Below are 16,926 nucleotides of genomic sequence, written 5' to 3' on the forward strand. Positions count from 1 at the left end.
AGGAACTCTGTGTCAATACTGTGTTATACCTTAGACTAGTTCCTGGGTGTTGAGACTACGGACCTCACACCCCAGACTAGGAATCTATTTGTTACCTGTTATGACCATTTGCTCTGTTGACCTCGCTCTTGCTTTCTGATTCGGTACCTCAGCATATCTGCCTTCCTGTTGCCAAACTCTGCCTGTCCCCGGTTACTGAATCAGTCTACTGTCTCTGTACTTTATCTGCCCGTGTGTTGCCGACCTAGCCTGCCCAACCTCGCGAGCTATCACTCTCTCTAGAGAGATTAGCCTTTAGTGCTACCTTTAGTGCTACCTTTCAGGGGTTAGTTAGCCACAAGGCCTTCCTGTTATTCAGCCTGGGGCTCCATCCCCTTGGAAGTCTCAGGCTGCTGGAAGGTCTTCATACTTCCCAGATGGAGGTATTCCTCATACTGCCAAGGGCCGCCTGCTCCTCGGGTGGTCCTACTCAAAGTCATTACTGTTGCACCAGACACTCACACTATATAGGTGTCCAGAGGTTAGTCATATCTGTATTCTTGGTGATTGTGCAGATCACCAATAATCAGATTCTCTCTGTGTGCTGACACCGATCGTTACACAGTAATGCTGTTTCAAATTTTTTTTTAAAGCTGACGATTATAAGTTGACGTGCTACATTCTGTGAACAAGATGCAATACGTAATGTCTAAAGGGACTTCAAGGAATGTTGTAGCAACGCGAAAGCATCACAAGGCAATGTTTACGTCTTAAGAGGTATGGCGAGTGTCATTGTGTGTAAATCTTTTGATCAGAGTTGGTCCTTGAGTCATAACAGAAGGGAAGTTACTCATCTATTTGTAGCTTCTGAATGATGATATTAAATTCTTTACAAATCCTTGAAGGACTATCAAACCCTGAGGGCTCATTCCAAAGAATGCTGTGCCGCACTTACGTCACGATATGCCGTATGGCCATTTCAGGAATATATGTCTTTGGAAAATAGATGATGTAAGGGGTACAATGTTTAGGCGCAAAGCACGTCTGCAGAAATTTCATCCAGGTAGACCTGTCCATACTTATTGCTACATATCTTTTTTTTCCTGTGTTGAGGCAAACCAAACGTCAGCGTTATTTCTGTTTCTAATGCATTGAATGTTTCAAGTATTCCACAACACTATGGTATTGTTATACATTATATTTATTGAATAAGAACATACATTCAAAACTTGGCTTTAAATAAAAAAACATACAGCAGTAACCAAATCAGACAACAACGTTAACAAAATGTTAGTCTAGTCCCGGACTTCAATAATAATTACGTTTATACAAATAACATGAAAATGTATGGAAAAAGAGGAAGGTCTGCCAAAAAATTACAAACACTCACTTAGGCCTGGCCAACATGGGTAATTTTGGAGATTGTGAAAATATCTTTAAGATAAAATCACTCCTTATGTGATGCTACAGGAAATTGTTGAGTGGATATTAAGATATAAATCTCCAAGAATTATACCTAAACAGAAAATAACATATCCTCAAAGAGCAAGTCTATGGGGGGGGGGGGGGGGGGTTGAAAAGAAATGTATCCCCAATGATTTCACATGAAGTGGCGCCATTATGAGATGGTAAGAGATCAGTCATGTGACTGTACATCATGTGTTCATGCAGTTCTCATTGATAACCATGTGATGACAGCAAAGCAACCAATCTCAGAGGGATAAGAATACAAAGAAAATAATAAATAAAGAAGAATAATAAGTAGAATAAGATAATAAAAATATGAAAAAATAAGAATTCTTGCAACTGAAAATGTAAAAAATGCAGATTATAACTAGCTATATACTATTTACTGCCACTGGCTGCCCACTGAACCTCTGATATCCACACTGATGACATCTCCTGGTTATTTGAATACACGGTCACCCACAGTATTGTATTCCTTGCCTATGGGACCTAGTTTTATACCCAGGCATATTCAAAATGGAGAAAAATGTTGTATCAGTGCTTAAAAACCATCGTAAAAGTAATAAAGGCAGGTTTCCTTAATGAATAATGCACCTTGACTTCAAAAACAATGAGGTGTTAATCTCTGCACTCAGCTAATCAGTCGTGAGAGATGCTCACTTCGATCTCAATCGCTGATACTCACGTATCCCTCGGATGCACTGCTGCTGACTGCTCTACACGATCTCCCCCAAAGTCGGTACACATAATGGAGACTGGCAGGGGCATGGGGATCCCCACAGGAGACAATAGACCAATTCTCTATACCAACAGGGGAATTTTTATTGGTCCACCATGAACCAGTTGGAATCCTTTCTGTTGCTGAGGATTCCTATTCGTCTTTTGCAACCCAATGGAGATCTTCATGCTTCTGCCAGCCACCAATCTGTTTCCTGGGACCGAGTGGAAGAGTCAACAGTGGCCGAACCAAGGGACACATGAGTGTTTGTCTGACAGCAGCGATAGAAGCAGACATGTCTACCAGACTAGTGAGAATGGACACTGTCAATTCTCATAGGATTTAATTGCGTGCATTTACCCAGCCATTCTGGAAAACTGCAGCAAGTTTGGACTCTACGTTCCGATAACTGCGATGCGGAAAACTGATCTCTTTACGTTAACAAGTGGAAGTGGATACTATTTTTAACATTAGGTTCCACTTCCTGCACTGAGCGATGCTTAAAAATATTACCAAACTGTTTTTAATATTTGGGTACCGATCCTAAATCAAGCAAGCAACAGTGTACATAAAGATCCAATCTTGGATTGCCATGTACACAGAAGAATGCATCTGGTGTGAGGTAAACAAGTTTTTATTTAACACTTTAAAAGTCTTTCCATAGGAGAAAACTGGGACTCCCAAAGAAACCGCCATTTTTATTTGTAGACCCTAGTATTTTGCTTTATTTTCTCACAAACTAAGGTAACGAAGAGAGACTATCTGCAGTTTGTTCAACTAACAAACCAGTTAAAAAAAATTTTTGGGATGGGGAAAGGGCCCCAACAGGGAAAATCTGTCACCCAGGGAGATAGTGAGGGAAAAGCTTTTGAACAGGAACATTAACAGCAACAACAATTCTTTAGCACAGTTAGGGTTAAAAATCGGTGAAGTTTTTATTGCTGTTTATATTCCTACTGGAGATATTCTCCATATTACTCAAACAAGAGATGATTTTTGGGGACCTATAAAATCATAAAAACACCTTCTTTTATAGATGCTATTTGACTGTTTTTTTACAGTCTGTGTCCCAATTATTTAAATTAACTTTGCTTCCTGCCCTGGAATTAAAAACCAGCAATAAAAATATGATAAAAACAAATACCGTATATACTCGCAAGCAAGCCGACCCGCATGTAAGCCGACCCCCCCACTTTTACCCCAAAAAAAGGGAAAAAATGATTGACCCTCATGTAAGCCGGGGGTAGGAAACGCTGGCCGCGTGATCCCCCCAGTATGTCCCAGTATAGCTAGTATAGTGCCCAGTATAGGTAGGTAGTGCTCAGTATAGCTAGTAAAATGCCCCAGTATAGCTAGTATAGTGCTCAGTATAGCTAGTATAGTGCTCAGTATAGCTAGTATAGTGCTCATTATAGCTAGTATAGTGCTCATTATAGCTAGTATAGTGCTCAGTATAGCTAGTATAGTGCTCAGTATAGCCAGTATAGTGCTCAGTATAGCCAGTATAGTGCTCAGTATAGCCAGTATAGTGCTCAGTATAGCCAGTATAGTGCTCAGTATAGCCAGTATAGTGCTCAGTATAGCTAGTATAGTGCTCAGTATAGCTAGTGAAGTGCCCCAGTTTAGCTAGTATAGTGCCCCATTATAGCTAGTATAGTGCCCCATTATAGCTAGTATAGTGCCCCATTATAGCTAGTATAGTGCCCCATTATAGCTAGTATAGTGCCCCATTATAGCTAGCATAGTGCCCCATTATAGCTAGCATAGTGCCCCAGTATGGGTGGGTAGGTGGGTGGGTAGGTGCTGTCCCTCCCCGCTCCCCCGCGGCTGCCGCTGCTATTACCTTAGGCGGCGCCGCTTCCTCTATCCCCGTCCTCCTCCGGTAACTCATTCACAGCAGCGCGCCTCTCGCTGCTGTGATGACGAGGAAACCATAGAGAGCGGCTTCCTGTAGCGGCGATGCCGTTACTATGGGAACCGCTCTCTATGGTTTCCTGCGTCATCACAGCAGCGGGGGTGCGCTGCTGTGAATGAGTTACTTACCGGAGGAGGACGGGGATAGAGGAAGCGGCGCCGCTTAAGGTAATAGCAGCGGCAGCCGCGGGGGGAGCGGGGAGGGACAGCACCTATCCACCCATGACTCGCAAGCAAGCCGACCCCCCAACTTTTGGCCCACTTTTGGGGGGTCAAAAATTCGGCTTGCTTGCGAGTATATACGGTAAGCCCTTTGTCTCAGTCAGAGAGACATTTTGTTACATCAAAGAAATTCAAAGAAACTGAACACCCAGTCTGATTTTAAAACTGAATAATTAACAGGAATGAAGTAATACATGAAAAACGTGAAATGCCATCCTTGAAGCCTCACTGTGATATCAAACGCAGTAACCTTTTCCCACAGGGACATGATGGTTAATGTTTATGCGGGATGACTTCTGCCAAACACGAACCTAAATGGAGCAAAGCTGATATAAAAAAAAACAAAGTACAAAACATAATGAATGATTACACAACTGGAAAATGTATCCTTTTCATCCAAAGGACAATATTTAAAAACACTTGTGCGGTGTGAATTCGTTGCGGAAAACGCGAAAACGAATTTGCATGCGTATGTTAATTTTAACGCAAATTCGCGTACATTTTCACGGTTTTTGTAAGTATGCGAATTTAACCATGTCAGTGCCTGTGTGCTTTTACATTGATTTTAGGCAAAAAACGTACGCGAATTCGCATGGAAAACGCATGCGAATTTCCTATTAATTACATTGTATGCGAATCCCACACCACCTTGCAGTGTGTGCAAATTCTGATGGCTCTGCTGTGCAGATTTTTCCTGCACAGAAAAACGCTCTGTTTTCCTGACAAGTGAAAACAGGCTAATTAAGTTGTATTGGTTGTGTGAATCTGTGTGCAGAAAACGCATGCAGATTTGCGATAGTGGAAACGGGCCCTAAGAGATATTAGAAGCTAGTATGTAAACGCTGTATCAGAAGACGTTCAAAACTAGAAAATATTAAAGCTACATAGGAATCCCAGAGATCGCACACCAACATCCAGCAGTGGTGGAGGGTGCAGTACCAAGTAGCCAAAGTCCATACAAGTATCCAAAGACGGTCCACACACCTCTTCAACAGGAACGTTTTATTGCTCCATCACCATATATGCACAATGGATCGTAAAACTGACAATTGTTGGGGGCCACACAGGGTCCCCTTTGTCAAGGTACAATTAGTACTGTGATTACGATGGATTGTGTGCATGCGGTGATGGAGCAAAAAGAAGTTCCTGTTAAAGTGGTGCGCAGACGGTCTTTGGATACTTAAAAGATTAAGGCTTTGTTCACAGTGGCCATTGCGTTGTGTTCCACAGGAGCACTGCTAGCCCCAAAGATCAGTGGCACGTGCCTCCAATCTATTCTGGGGTGCCCCGGATGTCCCCCAGACAGAGTCTTCCTCAATGGGGGGCATGCTGGGAGCTGTGGTGCATTAAACCCGGGTGTATGCTGGGTGCTGTGGTGCTTCTATGGGGACATACTGGGTGCTGCAGTGCCATGCTGGGCGCTGTGATGCCTTAATGTGGGGCCCATGGGAGCATGGGAGTGGGTCCACTAGAAGGTCAGGGAATGCTATGTGGGAGCTGCCAAATAACCTGGCAGCAGGCCAGCCAGCCCTACAGAAAGCTAGACCAGCCAGCACAGAAGCCAGGTAACTCTGCCTAGTTATGTTTAAGTGACATTGGCCTCAATTCACTAACCTTAACTCCTGTCTTTAATAACTCTTCTGAGCTGTTTTACAGTTATCACCATGGTGATGTAATTGTGATAACTGTAAAACAGCTCAGAAGAGTTATTAAAGACAGGATTTAAGGTTAGTGAATTGAGGCCAATGCCTATTTACATGATACAGTATGTCGCTTTTAAAAAAAATAGTATTAATAGAGAGAGGGGCTTTAGCCAACATTTTTCTGGGCAGGCCTACTAAGACCGCTGTTACCTTCATGTAAATTTGGCTCCACCCATGACCACAGCCACATTCTGGTGCATGGCCACACCCATTTTCCAGCTGGAGTGCCCAAAAGTGCCCCTGATCTCTTAGGATCCTAGCAACACCCCTGGTATTCCATGTGACAGCAGGAAACAACACAACAGATTGAGACAGCGGTGCTGCATGCTATGCCCCGTGTTGCATCGGGTACAATGAAGCATTCATTCAATAAAAAGTATACTTCACCAATACTGTTAATCCGTGCGTTTAGCAGCAACGTACTGCATGCAGTGCATTATGATGCTGCAACCCGTTATACCGCAACGCTCCTGTCGCACTGCAGTGTGGGAAGCCATGGTACAAAGCGCCCGTTACACCACACCGCAACCCACCGCTGTGAACATGGCCTCAACAAAAGATTCTACCATCTGAATGCAAATTTAGATACAATTAAATAGAAGGGTTTGCACACCTTGAATAAAAAGACCACAGAAGCAAGTGAACTAAATAGGTGCTCAGTCTATAAATCGGCTGTAATAAGCCCTACAAGTACATTACAAAAGGATTGACTTGCAAACCAGCAAAAAGTAGATGCAAAGGTTTGTATTGAAAACCAACTAGTATGAGCAAAGTTAAACATGTAAAATAATGGATCCCATAATAGCATACACAGCAATGACATCAGATCAGGATACAACAGGCCAGTGTTGCCAACCGTCAGTAAATGTACTGATGTCAGTAAAAAAGTCAACAAATCTGGGCTGTCAGTAAAGTCAATGAAAAAATTTGTGAAGTCAGTAAAAAAAAACCTCTCTCTCTTTCTTAACCCATTCGCGTTCTGTCGTTTTCACGTGAGAAATGTTCACCTCCCATTCATTAGCCTATAACTTTATCACTACTTATCACAATGAACTGATCTATATCTTGTTTTTTCCGCCACCAATTAAGCTTTCTTTGGGGGGTACATTTTGCTAAGAGCCACTTTACTGTAAATGCATTTTAACAGGAAGAATAAGAAAAAAAATGGAAAAATTCATTATTTCTCAGTTTTCAGCCATTATAGTTTTAAAATAATACATGCCTCCATAATTAAAACTCACGTATTGTATTTGCCCATATGTCCCAGTTATTACACCGTTAAAATTATGTCCCTATCACAATGTATGGCGGCAATATTTTATTTGGAAATAAAGGTGAATTTTTTCCATTTTGCATCTATCACTATTAACAAGTTTAAAATAAAAAAAATATAGAAATATTTCATCTTTACATTGATATTTAAAAAGTTTAGACCCTTAGGTAAATAGTTACATGTTTTTTTTTTTTTATTGTAATGGTTTTTTTTTTTTATAGTAAACATTTTATTTAGGTAGTTTTGGGAGGGTGGGAGGTAAACAATAGATTTATAATGTAAATGTGTGTTAATTTTTTTATTTTTTTTTACATTCAGTTGTAGTATTACTTTTTGGCCACAAGATGGCGGCCATGAGTTTGTTTACATGACGTCACTCTAAGCGTAACACGCGCTTAGAGTGACGCATCGGGGGGGGGGGGGGGGGAACAGCGAGAAAAAGCACAGCTTCCGAGAGAAGAGGGATCCGAGGGGAGAGGAATCAGTGATCGGGCACCATAGCCCGATACATTGATTCCGTGGCTACCGAATCCGCGGCCATGGTATATATCTGTCATGGGGTCACGCTGCCTCTGAGTGCATCATTGGATTTATTTATTTCCATATGGCTGTAGTGACCCATATTTGTATCCTGACCCGATGTAATTGCTGTGTATGCTAATATTTGATCCATTACTTCATACCTCCCAACTTTTTGTTAAGTCCCACCCCTGCCACACCCCTAATAATGGCCTTGGCACACCCCTAGTTACGCATACTATAAATATTTCATAGGAAAATTAGGTTGTTTTATAATTCAAACCACGCTGATATTTTCTATTTTGGTTCATTTTCCTTTATATTAACACTTGAAAATAAGAAATATATCATTTTGAAAGATGGGAACAAAGTTTAGAGTAAATGAAAAACATCTTTAGTAGAAAAACACATATATTCACATAGAACTATACCATCAGTCCTGAAAGAGGGACAAATGAGGAAAAAAGAGGGACAGAGGGACAGGGCTCCCAAAGAGGGACTGTCCCTCTAAAAAAGGGACAGTTGGGAGTTATGTTACTTTACGTGTTTTACTTTGCTTATACTAATTGAATTTCAATACAAACCTTTGCATCTACTTTTTGTTGGTGTGTGAGTCAATCCTTTTATAATGCAAAGATAGATACCTCATTAAGTATCCCAGAAAACCATAAGCCTTGTGAGCACTGTCATCTGTGGATGTGTCATCTGTGGGTGTGTCATCTGTGGATGGGTCATTTGTGGGTGTGTCATCTGCGGGTGGGTATGACATCTTGTCCTGTTCACCTTTGCCATTCAGCAACTGGCTGGTTGTATTATCTGCAATAAAATGAAATAATTTAAAAGAAGTTCACAGTAGTGTTGTCCGGATCATGAACGAGTCGGATCTTTGATCCGAATCTATTTTGTGAGTCGAATCATCAAAATGAGTGATTCGGATCGCAAAAGGGGCGGGGCCAGGAGCGACACGCCCCCTCTCAGCGGGCAGCGGGGTCCTGGAAGCAGAGCTGAGATGGATCGCTCTGTTGGAAGGGAGCCACCCTTGCAGGGACAGGTAGATGAGAGAGAGGGGACATGGGTGCCACTGCCAGATATGTGTAGAGCACACATACTGGCTGCAATGTGCTGCTCATTATAGGCTGTCTGTTCCGTAGTTGTGCACAGTGAACACATGGGAAACTTTTGGCACAGCTCAGCACAGCTCAGTAACTTTGCAGGCACTGTGATTGCAGCGCAATATGTTCCTCCTGCACTCGCTCTAAATAGCTGCACTTATCTTCTGGGAATGCTTTGGGGAATGCTTTCTTTCACTGTGCGACGTTTGCATTCAAAGTATACAGATGAACATATAGGTGAAATAGATGTAAAGCATATGATTGCAGCATGTGGGTATTGTGTGCAAACAAACCTTTATGCTCTCTGCTCGTCCCTCCTCCAATCTCTGTCCACTCCCTGCCCTCTGTCCATCTTCTCCTCTTCTCTGTGTGTCCACCCCCCTCACCTTCTCCTGTCCTGCTAGTCATTTCACCCCCGAATGCTTCCCTTGTAAAATGATCCGAGATTCGGATCAAAGATCCAGATCTTTTCAATGATCCGATTCGAATCATCCGGATCATTGAAAAGATCCGAACTTCGCATCTCTAGTTCACAGTAAAGGATCCCTACATGTGTGGTACAGACTAACCAGCAGGCTCATGGTGAACCAGAACGCACTGGAGTGTGTAAGGGGCTACAATGGTCCTAAAAGCCCCCATACTAAAATGCTATGGAAAACAAAAGTTTGCTTTCTTAAAAACAGAAAGAATTTGTGATAATTCAGGTTGGAGTGAGCTCCGAGATGTCTCCCAGGCACCACTGCTGAATATATGCAAATTAACCATTGTGCCCTTAGAAGCTAAACAAACCTCCAGATCAGCTGAAATGCAATGATGTGTCAGCCTGTCAATTTGTACAGAGCCATAATAATTCAACATGCATGCAGACTGTTTCCGATTGGTTGATCCTCATCAGTGCATGGCATGGATTACATGTGTGCAAACGGATTCCCGAAGGTTGTGGCATATCAAAACATTGCAGTGATGGCACGACTTAGCACATAAGGTCATGTGGAATTAGATCTCTCCACTGCTCTACATAAAGTGAGGCAGCCTCTTAGAGCTCTAGTCAGAGATTATCTAAGCACCATATTGTTACTGAATTACAGTATTTGGACACTTCACAGGCATTCTCAGTAAAAAAAAACTAAGGAACACGAATGTCCATTTGGCAAAGTTGATATCCTTGGTCTAATTTACAGAAGGGGAATTTTCATTTGAAAACTAAGCAGTGTCAGACTGGGAGGTGGAAAAACTGAGGAAATCCACCTGCTGGCCAAGCAGCAGTAACCCTGTGTTATCACTCCCAATAGAAACCTGCAGCAAGTCCTCGCTGTGAGCAGCAACACCTGAGTACTGCTGCTTGGCCAGCAAGTGGATTTCCTCAGCTTTTCCACCTCCCAGTCCGACACTGAAACTAAGTAGCTCCCATGTTATCTGCACATGGTGTCCTGTCCCCTAGAAAAATTACCAGACAGGCTTGTCTGGCAGACAGAAACCTGGGGTAGCTTGCTTTTATGAGATAGGATCTTAAAGTATGAGATAGGATCTTTTATGAGATAGGATCTTAAAGTAAACCTTAAGTCAGAAAAAAAAATGAGTTTTACTCACCTGGGGCTTCTACTGCAATTAGCGCTATTGCGGGCTGCAAAGCATACAAAAATACGCGTTGCTGCATATCTATGCGTTCGTAATGCGCAACAGCGCTAATTACAGTCGGGAATGCGGAAAAAGCTACGCGTGGCCAGTCCTGACGGGCCTGTCGGCGAAAACTAAACTAGCTGGCAGCGGGGGACCAGGGGATTAGTGAGTGGCTGCGAGGGCACAGGACTGCTGCAGGTGGCTGGTAGAAGCCCCAGGTGAGTAAAACTCATTTTTTTTTCTGGCTTAAGTGGACCTGGAGTCGGAGTCTGTGGTTTAAAAAACTGAGGAGTCGGAGTTGGAGTCGGAAGATTTTTGTACCGACTCCACATCCAGGACCGGGCCGAAGCAGAGGCGAGAGAGGCTCCAGCCTCAGGGTGCAGTGTAGGAAGTCTTAGCCTAACAGCAATCAGTGTGTGATGTCTGGGATGGGAGCAATGGAGGGGCGCACTTTGGTGTCTCAGCCTTGGGTGCTGGAGAACCTTGTCCTAGCTCTGTTCACAGCCCTGATCTTAAAATGGCACTACAGTCTGCCATAAAATACATCTGAAACCCTGTCTCTCATATCTCAATTTCTATACAGTGATCCTACTTCGAACTAAAGAAATGTCATCTTTGTGAAACTTATAACTCCCTCCCTACCCTACACCCCCCCCCAGCTACAACAGCTAGTCCTGAGATTAGCACCTTGGATAGTAATGTAATCAATGCCATTTTTAGACACATGCTGGCAGGGAATGGACAAAAGACTTGAACAGACCACCAGTCTCCAGCAGCATGTCCCCTGCATGGAAGACTAGAGTTCTGTAGTCACAGCCTGGCCACTACTGCCTACCATGCACACAGGGCTGTATTTGTACTTTTTACTGCCGACTGGCCGGCTATCGCCTGTTTTTCTCATCCAAGGTCTGTTGTTACCTTTATGACTTTTTACTGCCCAAGGCCCACTATCACCAGCTGCCCCCGGACCGACAGCATCCTAAACTTCCCCACAATACAGCAGGTATTAGATTGTAAGCTCCTCTGAGGACAGTTAGTGACATGACGGCAGGGATTACATTATAAGCTCCTCTGAGGACAGTAAATGACATGATGGCAGGGCTTAGATTGTAAGCTCCTGGGCGAGCAGCACATTCAGTGAGTGACAGGCAGCTCAGAGATCACTGTAAGTGCCTGTTCACGGCCCCTTCATCTCCTGAGTGCCAGATCTGGCTGTGGGTAGCCACCCAACCCTGTGTGAAAAATCTGTGAAGCAGGATGACCGTGGGCCAGCACTGGCTGCTAATGTGTGCAGAGTGCAGCACAGCCAGCATCAGGAATAGCCCGATCGGCCGCTCTCGCGACTGCTTCAAATGTTCATCAGGTTACCTGCTGCTGCGATACTGCTGCCCACAGCTTGCCCCTTGCTTTCCTAGTGTCCCAGGCCATGTCCTTTTTCACCTTTCCTCAAATCAGGCCACGCGTGCACATTATTTACTTGCTAGGAAACCTATAAGTAATCTATAAGAATCTAAACGAAGTCACTTAGGAGTGCAATTTCCCACTGTTTACACTGAGTAGCCAGTCAGGTTGTGGAGAAACACTGAGATTTTTTGTAGAGGGCCAAAAGAAAAGTAAAAAGTACTTCACTACAAAGTTCTGCAAGCTACAGCAAACCTTAAAACTCAGAAGGCGCATCACTTCCAGAGTCAAGTAAGCAAGATCATAGCTCAGCACTTCAAAATTGTGGGCAGAGCCAGGCAAACTATTCTCTCATGCTCTTGTAGGCCAAGCATTCATGTTTATGGCCCTACATATGACAGTAATTTCACTGTTATTAACAAATTGTTTCACACAGTTGTTTCAAGCTATTTGATCTTCATCACTGTGCAGAATTCTGGATGCATGCTTGTCCTACAAGAACATAAAATTATTATTTGCATGGTTCTGCCCTCTGTCCTTTAGTTTTCTTGATTTTTACATGTATTGAAATAGATAAATGATAAGCTGCAATTAAATAATTATGTTTAGATTAGGCAATTTTGTATTTTTGTTAGCAGGGTTTAGATTCCTTTCAGTCCATTACATGACATCTTCTTGTTGATCTCTACTTCATGTATCTCTAAGATGCAAACATAACATTTGTACTGTATATACCTGTCCTGTATTCACATTATAGCAGGCAAAGGAAATTCTCACCAATATTAATGCAATTTTCATTATCTTCTCTGACTTCATCTTCATGCTTTGTGGGGCAAAAGAAGCACAACATTTAATGTGAGCAATCAGTTAATCACTCTGAATAAGAACAGTACCTTTCTATCTAATCTCAACAAAGAATACTTCTTGTCTTGTTACAGGCAGACACTTCAATAATACACAGAAGACTGCATCTGCACAAGATATATGCTGTCTCGTTATTTCCTTTATAAAACAAATAACAGTGGTTACCTATGTAAATTGTGTACGTGCTGCAGCTGATGCCTGTGATTTCATGCATGCACAATGCTAAATTTGCGTGGCTGATTGGAGTTAAACAAACTGACTCTTAATATCTTTATAGCTCTATTTCATCTTTTACTCAGATGATGAAAATGTAAAGCCCTTCTGTAGCAAAAAATAAAAAAAAGTGTGAGCAGGGCTAGAGCTAAGGTACTGCCCTAAATGTGTTACCTCCCTGTAACGATCGGTGTCAACACACAGAGAGAATCTGGATTATTGGTGATCTGCAGTATCACCAAGGATACAGATCTATACCTGATTATGGATGATCTGCAGAATCACCAATAATACAGATATAGCGCTAACCTCTGGACACCTCTAGATATATATATATGGTGAGTGTTTGGTGTAACAGTATGACTTTGCGCAACCCACCTGATGAACAGGTGACCCTAAGCAGTACAGAAGAGACTGCTATGGAGGGTACAGAAACCTTAAAGCAGCCTGAGACTCTCCAAGGGGTGGAGTCAGGCTGAATGTAGGAAGGGCAAGATAGTGAGTGACACCTGAAGGTGGAGGTCACTGACTGATCTTGGAGACTATCTCTTAAGTGGAGAGAGATAGCTCTGGAGGTCGGGCAAGCCAGGTCGGCAACACACAGACAGATGAAGTACAAAGACAGAAGGCTGATTCGGTATCCAAGTCAGGCAGGGATTGGCAACGAGATATCAGATATGCATGGTACCAAATCAGAAAACAGAGGGATAGTCAGGAAAGCAACAGGTCATAACAAATAACAAACAATGCCTAGTCTTGGGTGTGATGTCCGTGGTCTCTACACCCTGGAACTAGTCTGATGTATAACAGAACGATAAAACAAGTTCCCTAGTCTTGGGTGTGAGGTCCGTGGTCTCTACACCCTGGAACTAGTCTGAAGTATAACAGAATGATAACACAAGTTCCCTAGTCTTGGGTGTGAAGTCCGTGGTCTCTACACCCTGGAACTAGTCTGAAGTATAACAGAATGATAACACAAGTTCCCTAGTCTTGGGTGTGAGGTCCGTGGTCTCTACACCCTGGAACTAGTCTGAAGTATAACAGAATAATAACACAAGTAATCTGGCTCAGTGTGAATTCCCAGGTCCTCCTGGTTCAAACACACTGTTGGATCTGACTAAGGTCTGAGTGCTTCCACGTAGTGATCGCAATGGCAGACAACTTGAGAGTGGCCAGCAGTAACCATATATAGTGCATTGCTCTCTGGCGCCACCCTGAAGTGATTAACCAATGGCTACCAGCTCTGAGGTCAGCTGACCGGCCTGGTCAGCTGATCCCTCCTTGACCATCATAAAAGTTCTGCCTTTCAGTGCGCACGCGTATTCCTAAACCTGTGTGAACTAACAGGCTCAGCCACACTAGCTGCACGCTGCTGCGTGCAAACCGCCGCGCTGGACGCGGAACCAGCCGCCTTACTGTCGCTACATGCGGCAGATTTTCCGCGTTCTGCCATGTCACTAGATGCACGCTTCCGCCTGCAGACCGCCGCGTTGGACGCGGAATCAGCCACCTTGCTGTCAGTACATGCGGCGGCTTTTCCGCGTTTTCTCACACTCCCACAACAAATTTTTATACAGTGTAAAGGGTCGGTAGCCTGTTCCCCTGATCACTGTCTATCTGTACAAAGCGTGACGTCACTCGGCCAGGCAGCATAAAACTGCGCACACCGCGTGGTGTTGGCGCGGTGAGGATGGAGCCGTGGGCGTGAGGAGAGAGGGAGCCCGGATCGCGGAGACGAGAGCCGAGCAGCGAGAGAGAGACCGTCAGTCAGAGCCTGGACTGGAGCCAGTCCCATTGTGTGAGTGAGGCCCAGTTCAGCGCGGGCATCGGGCTGGGGGGGGACGGAGTTTAGGGCCCCTTTTGCTGCGTCATCATCATTGCCTGCCAGCGCTACCTGGGCCGGCGGGCTAGGCTGGCTCACACTCTAATCCTGTGAGTGTAATGTCCATACTATATTTATATAGCAGTACCATCTTATCAAGCACTTTACAGAGTACATAGTCAGGTTCTCAGGAGCTCCCAATCTAATCCGACCATATGCTTATATCCTACCATATCATTATGTATTTATATAGCACTGGAATATACTCCAGCACTTTACCACACCCCTCTTTTGTTGATCACACCCTTTCCAACACCTGCATAGCACCCCCCAAAAAAATTCCTGGAGCCGCCACTGCCTACGGAAGATCCAGCAGCAGATGTAAAGCCAGAGCAGCTGCAAGCAAGCACCGGGGAAGGTATAAGGCTGCACAAACCCACTGTGCTGCTGAAAATAGCTATTGTAGGAAGTAAGACAGGCAGGACCGGGCTAAACACAAAGGACTAGTTTTTGTAAGGCTTGGTGGTGTATTCTCCACAGTCAGCATGCAACGCATGAGCTGGCGTGGAGGAGGTACACACACCAGCACAAGGAAACAGGCTATCCCTAGTATAGTGGAGGGGAGGACTGACTCCAATAGGAGATTGTGGCGCACAGAGCCGGTGCAGATCTGACAGCTACAAACAATGCTTTCGTTATAACGTCTCAGCGCAAAGTAGCGCTGAGCGCATAAACCAGAACTGAGGAGATCAGGACAGGTAGACAGAATGAACGCTTGCTAGCTAGCGGCTACTTAGCGACAGCAAGCGTCCAAAACAAGACAGACTGGAATGAGGCAGCCAATGCGATTGCAGCGATGGCGTGCCTCACAAAGACAGGACAGGATAGTCAGGAAATAGCAGGATCAAGATAGATGAACGTAATACAGACAAATATACAATAAGTATGTTTTCCTAGCGTATTACAATTACAGCTATCAATGAAACTATTTGTAACGTCTGACTAACATATGTATATATCGGCAATGAACCGATATATGACATAAGCAGGAACGCTGACTAGGACTGGAGTAATACAGGGAACATGACTCAGAAGAATTCGCTATCTCTTCGCAGAGATGAACGCAATCCACAAACAGTAACAGAACAGGATTCAGAAGGATTCGTTATCTCTTCGCAGAGATGAACGCAATCCACAAACGGTAACAGGACAGGATTCAGAAGGATTCGTTATCTCCTCGCAGAGATGAACGCAATCCACAAACGGTAACAGAACAGGATTCAGAAGGATTCGTTATCTCTTCGGAGAGATGAACGCAATCCACAAACAGAACCAGGAGCAGGGTAACTACCTCAGCACGGGTGGTCACGGTACGCGCAACCTACCAAAAGGTGCTGGAAAGCTGACTAACTGCACACAGGATATAAACAGTTCGTGTACGTATACATCAGCGACACTGATGTATCAACGTAACACAAATACAAGGAAAATAATAAACGTGCTGGTATGCATATATATTGGCAATGAACCAATATATGATGCAAAGACCAGCAAAGTATCTTTAGAACAAGAAACACGATCGAGGGCTGAAGTGACAGCAAGACAGGCTTAAACTGAAGCTATGAAAACCCAAGGAAACCCTGCAGGAAGCAGATCTTTATACTGAGGTCATCCAATGGGAGCAGACATGCAGATTCCCACACAGGTGAATGATAATCAGTCACAAGCTGACAGCAGGGAAAGACAGACAAAGCTATGCAGCTTGCATGGAAAGACATCAGAACTGCCTGAGCTGCAGCACTACTACTTCCAGCAACACCTGCTGCAGCAGCGATCATTACAGTACCCCCGCCCTTAAAAGCGGATTCCAGACGCTTTTCAAAACTGAAATTCCCAACAAAACAGTCTGACTGATAATTCATGCTGACCGGGACAGCCCGGCAAGACCGAATTCCAGAATCAGTCCCCACAAGACTGGACCCATCAGAACCAGAACATACAGAACCATGCCCATCAGTACTACAAGCCCCAGTGTGACACCCATCAGAACCATGATTTCCAGAAGAAAGCCCTTCGAAACTCCCTGAGCGATACCCACT

At 44.0% G+C, this 16,926-nt stretch overlaps 1 protein-coding gene across 2 annotated transcripts in view; it reads right to left on the reverse strand.

Moving 5' to 3' along the window:
* Positions 1-3,899: 3,899 nt before the first annotated feature.
* The window catches only part of MAJIN (membrane anchored junction protein), a 73,427-nt gene continuing 60,400 nt past the window's right edge, over positions 3,900-16,926 (reverse strand). The window contains exons 7-10 of one of the 2 annotated variants that reach the window (XR_011024922.1): positions 12,706-12,751; positions 8,440-8,611; positions 4,291-4,626; positions 3,900-3,967 (exon numbers count right to left, since the gene is read on the reverse strand). Coding sequence is in view for 1 of the 2 variants with exons in the window: in XM_068261525.1 (XP_068117626.1) it covers positions 4,581-4,626; positions 8,440-8,611; positions 12,706-12,751 (264 nt within the window). In the remaining variant the exon portion in view is untranslated. Of the gene's footprint in view, positions 3,968-4,215; positions 4,627-8,439; positions 8,612-12,705; positions 12,752-16,926 lie in introns of those variants that run through there. The other variant, XM_068261525.1, reaches the window with a different exon arrangement.

The sequence above is a fragment of the Hyperolius riggenbachi genome, chromosome 11 (genome assembly GCF_040937935.1).
Source record: "Hyperolius riggenbachi isolate aHypRig1 chromosome 11, aHypRig1.pri, whole genome shotgun sequence".
NCBI classification, from domain to species: domain Eukaryota; kingdom Metazoa; phylum Chordata; class Amphibia; order Anura; family Hyperoliidae; genus Hyperolius; species Hyperolius riggenbachi.